The 9,010-nt window shown below is 43.6% G+C and overlaps 1 protein-coding gene across 4 annotated transcripts; it reads left to right on the forward strand.

Moving 5' to 3' along the window:
- Window positions 1-419: 419 nt before the first annotated feature.
- Window positions 420-7,962, forward strand: LOC125548481 (uncharacterized). 4 transcript variants are annotated; one of them, XM_087547337.1, is made up of 8 exons: window positions 420-1,442; window positions 1,710-2,186; window positions 2,265-2,711; window positions 2,795-2,854; window positions 2,956-3,150; window positions 3,243-4,139; window positions 4,237-7,561; window positions 7,834-7,962. In XM_087547337.1, exons 2-7 carry the CDS (start codon window positions 1,976-1,978, stop codon window positions 6,909-6,911), a joined length of 4,485 nt encoding a protein of 1,494 aa, XP_087403463.1. In that variant the 5' UTR covers window positions 420-1,442; window positions 1,710-1,975; the 3' UTR covers window positions 6,912-7,561; window positions 7,834-7,962. The 4 variants fall into 4 exon arrangements, with proteins under 4 accessions (XP_087403463.1, XP_087403464.1, XP_087403466.1 ...); XM_087547338.1 differs by having other exon boundaries at window positions 421-1,442; window positions 1,971-2,186; XM_087547340.1 differs by having other exon boundaries at window positions 421-1,442; window positions 1,992-2,186.
- The last annotated feature ends 1,048 nt before the right edge of the window (window positions 7,963-9,010 follow it).

The following is a 9,010-nucleotide window of genomic DNA, read 5'->3' on the forward strand; positions in this document are numbered from 1 at the left end:
ATCTTTGTTTGATTGTAAATATTCACTAACTATTTTTCATGAAGAAACCAACATAATTTGAATTCCCCAAATGCCCCTAGAAATATTTAAAGTGGTCCAACAACACGTAACTTGGCATTTTTGAATTCAAAAAATAATTATCCTTTTCCGAATATTCTAGAGACTTATGCGTGGATCAATAATCTTGCGCTGGAAGTTTAAGCAAAGTTTCATAATTAACAGAATTCGTTTGATCACTAAACTTTTCAGAGGACATAGCTACTTATCTCTACTACTATAAAATACTCAGTTGGTATGATGGTGTGCCTGCCATACTTCATTTTCAACCATCAGATCTGCATCCGACGCATGGGAGCCAACCGCGATACATGTTGTAAAAAAAACCTTGTGTCTCTTCGTTGAGCTCCAGCCATCCCAACCTTATCCAGATCCTTCACGAAAACAAAAGAAAATAGTGGAACCGAAGAGGGCAGCGCGCTGCCGCTCCACACACCGCTGGCGCCGCCGACGCAGTCCGCTCCTAATGCCCTCTTCCGCCTCCTCACTGCAGCAGCATCCCACCGCTCACTACCACCTCCCCCTCCGGCCCTTCCCGATTTGTCCTCCTGCCGAACCCGTCTCCTCCGACGCCGACGTCGGCAAACACGCCGCCGCCGCCGCCCGTCCCCCAAGTTCGTGACGCCTCTCCTCCCTCGCCCTCTGATGTAGCAGGCCCACCAATCCCCCTCCTCGCTGTTGTCCCTCCTACCCCATCTCCTCCGATGCCGATGTCGGCAAGTACGCCACCGCCGCCGTCCGCCTCCGGTTCCGCGACCCCTGTCTTGCCTTATCCTCTGACGCAGCAGCCCAATCGCCCACCAACTCCCCCCTCCTCCTTCCCGGCGTCTCCTCCCTCCACCCCATCTCCTCCGACGCCGACGTTGGCAAGTACGCCGCCGGCACGTTCCATCCCCCGAGCTCGCGATGCCACTCTTGCCTCCTTCTCTGATGCAGAAACCCGGCCACCCACCCCCCTCCTCCTGGCCGCCTCTTCAGCAACGCCGACGCCAGCTTCCCTGCCGACGCGCTCCAGGCCGTTCCCTTCGAGTACTTGCTGGTTCACTCCCGCGTCCTCCTCCAGTAAACCCTGTCTTAGAGACGGCTGGTCTGGTGTGATGGTTGACGGCTGGTCTGGTCTGGTGAGATGCCTCTCCTTCCCGCCCGTCCCGCCTCCCAAGTTCAAAATTTCTGTCAAAGTTCAAATCCGCGCGCCCAGTTCGAACTCTCTAGAAACCACTCCTACAACCCAATATAAATAAGTGGGCAGGCATATGGGACTCACGCTGCTCAAACTACACCCCCAAGAAGTCACACATTGGTCAGGCAAACCTTCAGATTGAAGGGAGTGTGAGGAAGTGTGATTCACTCCTCTTCGCCATCTAATCTTCTTCGTCAAGGGCAAGGTATGGGTTGTGAATGAATATTAAAATCTTCTCTACGATCTCATCAACCCTTACTTCATCTTTGTTATTAGACAATCTTACTTGTGCAATTGCATATGTGGTGGTGGTAGCACATGGAACTGTTTTCTATTTTTCCATAAGCAGTGTTTAGTTGCAATATCTTTCCAGAATCATCTTGTGGAATGAAACTTGAGTATTATAAAAGGAATCACAAACTAAGAATTTGAAGGTTCATGTATTATACTGATTTGGTTATATTTGCCATAGGCCAAGCGCTTCACCTTTCATCTATGGAGTGGCGTGGTATTTCCATGGGAGGTTTTTGTGGCCCATGTTTCACGCATGATGGCCATACATAAAAAAACTCATTCTAGCTTCCCCCGTCTGAATATTGTATCAGTAGCAGTTGGAAAAGTACTGAATGATACACATCTTACATAACTGACTCCAACATCCTGAATTATTTATATCTAATCTGACTGCAGTTTTTATGCATTTCATAGCTTATTTCATCTAATCAGTGTGCAGTTTGAATGCATTATTTTGTAGCCAATTCCAACAGAACTTGCTCCAGTGGCATGCCAAGTGCTCATACAAGTCTATTTATACGTGAGCCAACAGATATGACAAGTTCAAGTCACTCGTCTTTGGACGATGAAGTGACAAACGAATCATCTACGATTTTTCCTTCTAATGGCAAGCTCATATCAACTGAGGGCTTGGAGCGCGGAAAAAGCTCAAAAGGTAAATCTATAAGGTGAAATTGTGTGCATAAGTAATTTTATTTAACTACTTAATTAATTTCTCATAAAAATGCTATAGGGCGAAAGCGTGCATGTGAAGCAATAAGATATGCTAGCCGTACACCAGAACAAATCCAAGCAAGGCGAGAACGTGTTAGAGCACGTCGGCAAAATTTAACACCTGCTGAGAAGGAAAAGATTAATGCACAAAGAAGAGAAAAAAGACAACGAATGGCACTTGATGAGAGGAATGCAAGCCAACGAGCACGTAGGCAAAGTTTGACATTAGATGAGAGGCAAGAAATAAATGCACGCCAGCGAGCACGTAGGCAAAGCCTACAACCTGAAGAGCGGCAAGCACTCCTAGCTCAACGTAATGCAAGCTACGCATCTAAACGAGATGCCCTCTGCAGGGATTCTATTGCACTACAGTGCCCTACAGGTTCATTGGTGGGACATCCATCATCAAGTTCTTATGTCTTTAGCTACCCAAGTACGCTCGCACAAACTTCTGCTACAATTCAAGGTAATTCTCACACACATCTGTTCATTTTTGCCAATTTTGTCAAAGGTTTAGCTGGTATTTTGACACTGTCATCAACCTAACAGGTAATCTAGGAAGCATAACTGAAATGGTGGAATATGATCACATACTTTTCACTAGCACAGGTACGCTTATGGTGTGGACGCCTACTTTTCTCTACTAATTATATTATAACACACACTACTCACAGTATATGTAATAACATCGATATTCAAATTACATTTAGGAGAAAATGATACTACCCAGCAGAGGGAAGTCACATCGGTGCAATGTCCAACATCTACATCAGTGGACAATTCATCATCACCCCACGATGGTTTCGTATGTTCAGATTCCCCAATAGAAAGCTTTGTCGCCGATGATGATGATTCTCACATGTCTGAAGAACAAGATGATGAGTACTTCGCATTTGCTGGGAGAGGTATTGCCAATGCCATGGATACCTTATTTCTCTACATGTAGCACAAAAAAATGCAAGACCTATATAACACCATTCATCTCATGTATATGTAGGTGACGATGAAGACTTGGTAGATGCCTTTACAACAGACACCATTGTCCCCGACCTATATGATCATGTCTACCACAATATACCAGTAAGTACTCACATGTTGACACCAAAACCTGATTGCAATCATTGTGGTGCAAAGAGGTTCCAGTATGAAACAAGTGGATTTTGTTGTCGGTCCGGAAAGATTAACCTAGCACACTCAGAACCTCCCTTGGAACTTCAAATGTTATACACAAGTTCAGATCCCAATGATGTGCATTTTAGGGAGAACATTCGGTACTTTAATGGACACTTCTCATTCACCACCCTTGGAGTCAGTCTGGACAATAGATACACAAACATGAGTTCAGGATTGTATACGTTCCGAGCTCACGGTCAGATTTACCACAACGTCTTCTCATTTGGTCCAACTCAAGATGGACCTAAGCATTTGGAGCTCTACTTCTATGATGATGATCCAAGTTTACAACATAGGTTTCGGCACTCCCCAAACCTAGACCGAGATGTCATTCGTAGGCTTGTCGACATCCTCAAGGAAAATCCTTATTCTGAGACATTCAGGAATCTAGGTGGAGTCGATGACCTTGAGGAATACCGTATTGAACTGAATACCGATATGAGGTTGGACCAACGGAGATATAACTTGCCTATATCATCGGAGGTTGCGGCTATTTGGGTTGAGGGTAATGAACTATGTAAGCACTTTGATTGTAGCATAGTACTGTTTGGTAACGACAACAAGAGATATAGCATACGGCCATATTATAGATGTTATGATCCGTTGTCTTACCCTTTATTCTTTCCAAGAGGGGAGATTGGTTGGCATCCTGAAATCCCAAAGAACGGCGTCAACTTGAATGAGATACTTCAATCTCGTCGCAGTGGTCGACATAGTCTAGGTAATTCATATAATAGAAATAGCACGTGTTCATTTTGTTTATCCTCATTGTACTTACTTTTCTTAATATTTCCTCTTGTTACCTCTCATTTCCATAGGTACATATACAAATAGTCGATTATGCGTATCTGTTAGAGACTACTATTGCTACAAGTTTCAAATACGTCGTGGTGTATTTAACACCATGCTATACGGTAAACGACTGTTCCAACAGTATGTGGTTGATATGTACATCAAGGTTGAGAGCTCAAGATTGGACTATATCAGAAATCACCAGAAACAAATACGTGCTGATCTTTACCAAGGTGTTGTTGATAGCCTTCAAGCTGGGGAAAACTGTGCGGATGCAGTGGGCAAATGGACTATACTTCCTACATCATTTATTGGGGGAAAGAGAGATAGGAGACGAAGGTATCTTGATGCCATGGCCTTGGTGCAAAAGTATGGGAAACCAGACATATTTTTAACCATGACTTGCAATCCGAATTGGGATGAGATAATTAGTGAGCTGGAGCCTGGACAAACCCCACAGGATCGCCCTGATCTTATCGTACAAGTATTTCGAGCAAAGTTGGAAGACCTCAAGATACAACTTTTTAAAAAGCACATGCTCGGTAAGGTAGCAGCATATGTGTATGTCGTTGAGTTTCAGAAAAGTGGTCTACCACATGCTCATTTCCTCCTAATCATGGAGGGGAGGTACAAGCTAACTTGCCCAGAGCAATATGACTGTCTAATATCTGCTGAATTGCCAGACAAATCCAAGTACCCAGAGTTGTACAAAATGGTCGTCAAGCACATGATGCATGGCCCGTGTGGAGTCCTCAACCCCAAGAACGTGTGCATGCAAAATGGTAGCTGCAAGAACTACTATCCACGACCATTTAATCCGTCAACCCTTCAGGGAAAGGACTCATATCCCATATACTGGAGGAGAGATGATGGACGTCGTGCAAAGGTACGGGGTGAAGATTTAGACAATAGGTGGGTTGTTCCATACAATCCTTACCTACTAAGAAGGTATAACTGCCACATCAATGTTGAGGTTTGCTCAAGCATAAAAGCCGTGAAGTACCTCTTTAAATACATATATAAGGGGCATGATCGAGCATCTGTTTCTATCGACGCGGTGGATAGTGATGGAAACATTGATGAAATAAAGCAATACAGAGATTCCAAATGGGTTACACCACCAGAAGCATTATGGAGGATCTATGGTTTTGACCTTAGTGAGATATTTCCTTCTGTTAGGCAGCTACAACTCCACCTCCCTAATATGCACATGGTGTCATTCCCGGCGGGCGCAAATCTGAACGATGTCCTCTCTCAGGAAGGAGCTTCCAAGACCATGCTAACCGAGTATTTTGAAGCAAACAAGAAATATGATTTGGCCCGGGGAATTTTATATAAGGATTTTCCGACATCTTTTGTTTGGATCTCGGGTGGAAAATATTGGAAAAGGAGGGATGAACGCACACAGATTGGGAGAATTGTGTCTGCACATCCAGCCGAAGGGGAGAGATATTATCTTAGAGTGCTTCTAAACCATGTCACAGGTGCTACATCTTTCCAAGACTTAAGGACAGTGGATGGTATTGTATTCCCGACATTTCGTGAAGCTGCTGAAAGGAGGGGTCTTATCGAGTCAGATAATACTATTGACGAGTGTCTTAATGAAGCTGAGGTTTTTCAGATGCCATCTTCCCTTCGAAGGCTATTTGCTACTATATTGGTCTTTTGTGAGCCCAGTAATGTGCGTGGCCTATGGGACAGACACTTGGAAGCTATGACAGAAGACTATCGACTAAACCACATGTCCCCTCATGCAGTTGAGCAGATGGCTTTGTTAGATATAAAAAGTATGCTTGAATCGATGGGGAAGGACATATCATCATTCCCTCTTCCAGAAATTGATGAGTCATATGATGCCTCAAATAATGAGGCTAGGGAGATCACAGAGGAGTCCACAATAGGGGTGAACCCAGAACACCTTGGCTTGTCATCTTTCCTAAACCCAGAACAGAGATATGCATATGATGAGATACTTATGACAATCAATAGTGGCCAAGGAGGTGTGTTCTTTGTTGATGGACCGGGAGGCACCGAAAAGACTTATCTATACAAAGCACTACTTGCAAAAGTACGTAGTGAGGGTAAAATAGCTATTGCAACAGCGACATCAGGCGTTGCTGCATCCATCTTGCCCGGAGGGAGGACTGCACACTCGAGGTTTAAAATACCATTGAACATTGAAGATGGTGGGGTTTGCAGTTTCACCAAGCAAAGTGGGACAGCTAAGCTTCTTATGAGCGCCTCCCTCATAATTTGGGACGAGGCATCCATGACAAGGCGACAGGCAGTCGAGGCCCTTGATAATAGCATGAGGGACATCATGGCTCAACCTGACCTGCCATTTGGCGGAAAGACAGTTGTGTTTGGGGGAGATTTCAGACAAGTGCTTCCTGTTGTTCGCAAGGGAACAAGGTCACAAATAACTGACGCGACGCTACGCAAGTCTTACCTTTGGGAGAGTATGAGACATATAAGACTTGTCCGTAATATGAGGGCTCAGAGTGATCCATGGTTTGCTGATTATCTTCTGCGTGTTGGGAATGGCACCGAAGATACTATGGATGATGGTTACATACGACTTCCGGATGAGATTCGTGTACCATATACCGGCACCGCCTCTGATATTTACAAGCTTATTGAAAGTGTTTTTCCGATGCCGCTAGATGAAAACCTCTTGGATCCAAACTACATAACGTCCTGAGAAATTCTGTCAACTCGGAATGAGTACGTTGACAAAATCAATATGAGGATGATTGATAGATTTCCTGGGGAGGAGATGATATACTACAGTTTTGATCACGCGGAGGATGATCCACACAACTACTACCCTGCAGATTTCTTGAATTCACTGACACCTAATGGTCTACCTCCCATATCCTCAAGTTGAAGATTAATTGTCCTATTATATTGTTACGGAACATTGACCCAGCGAGTGGGTTGTGCAACGGGACGAGGCTGGTTGTCCGGGGCTTCATGAGGAATGCAATTGATGCTGAGATTGTGCCGGGCCAGCATGCTGGTAAGAGGGTGTTCCTTCCTCGAATTCCTCTTTGCCCATCAGATGACGAGATGTTTCCCTTTAGGTTCAAGAGGAAGCAGTTTCTAGTCAGACTTAGCTTTGCTATGACCATTAACAAGGCACAGGGACAAACTATACCAAATGTTGGTGTATACCTCCCTGAACCGGTATTTTCACATGGGCAACTCTATGTTGCTCTCTCTAGAGCTACATCTAGAAGTGATATGAAGATTCTTACTGTCCCAGATAAGCAAAAGGAAGGCCAATCCAACTCCATTGCAAAATTTACAAAGAACATAGTCTACAAAGAAGTTCTCGGCGTGTAGTTCGAGGTATGAATCACTCAAGTACAATTTGGTGGCTGTAGAAATCCAATCTATCTAGATTACTAGGGTCAATCATCTAAAATTGCTTCCCATCTATTATGGTTCTGAAGTTTATGTAGAGGACTTTCAGAAATGTATTGCAAGTGTTGTTCATTGTTTTTTCCTTGACTAAATATACTACAGACCCTCTACAGGCTCAATATTTTTTTCCTTTTCCTGAATATACCCGACTGTCACGTATGCTGTACTGATTGTCTAATATCCTTTATTCTTTTTAGGTGAGCAGATGGATGATGTGAGAGCTCCAAAGCTAATATTGTTGGCATAAATGTTTTGAGCAAACAACTAAAGAAGAGTATACTATGCTGAGAAATGACTTCATGGCCTGATAAATGCCTAAGGTATGAAATAACTAATTAAGTGGAACTAGCTATCTGAGTCATGTCTGGAATATTTCCTCTCTTCATGGTGGTGCCGTATACAGATTCATGTTTCTTGTACATATTTAGTAAAGCTTCAGTTAAACACTCCTTCAATCTTGTTTGTCCTGGAACCATTTATAAGAGTGTGCTCAAGCTAAAGTATGTATTTTTTTGACCGGAATGGCAGGAGCTCTGCCTTTTCATTATATTAGAGGGAAAAACTGTACAAAACTGCTGGAAGCAGTAGCCGGAAATGATTACAACAAGGAAGAAAAAGGGAAAATAGGCTGAAGCCAAATGCATCCAGCCATGCCACCCTCAGGCTACTACTCCCCTGCCTCCTTAAGGAGGCCGATCACATCTCTTGCAAGAAGCAGCACAGTAGAAGTAGAGCTTGACGAGGCCTTGAAAACTCTGTTCTTTCTCTCAATCTAAAAGGTGCCATGCAATATACACTGCCGCCATGCATTCATCAGTAGCATTGCCTTTCTTCTTTAGGCTTCTAAAGTATGTATGTTATTTGGGTATATTGATTACTGCCATTTATCTTAACATTAGTTCTGGTGGCATGAAATGTTCAATTCCTGGATGAATGGTAACATAATATCCTTTTTTGCTTTCTACAGCCTATCCAAGGAAAGAAGCAGTTCTGTTGCAGTGGTTCTAAGGCTGGACATGATAATATGTAATCAAGATTGCTGGACGTGCTGGTGATTTGGGAGATCTGGTGAGAGCGGTTATCACATTTATCGCAATTCAGAGTTATCGTCTGTGACGCCCACAGGGCTTGCATTTGACGAAGCTATTATTTGAAGGATGCTGACACATGGCACATCATCTCTACTTTTTGCCATAGTAATCTTGCTTACTCTTACCCGCAAAAAAAAATCTTGCTTACTCAGCCCAATCTTGTATGTACTCTCTTATGTAAGTAAGTTATGCACCAAGTGCTTGTGATTGTGTTATCTTTTCTCATGTGAGTTTTCATGACTGGTTACTGAATGTGATATGTTTGTGAGGTGATTAATGTGCT

Source organism: Triticum urartu, chromosome 3A (genome assembly GCF_056163025.1).
Source record: "Triticum urartu cultivar PI428250 chromosome 3A, HENAU_Tu73, whole genome shotgun sequence".
NCBI classification, from domain to species: Eukaryota; Viridiplantae; Streptophyta; class Magnoliopsida; order Poales; family Poaceae; genus Triticum; species Triticum urartu.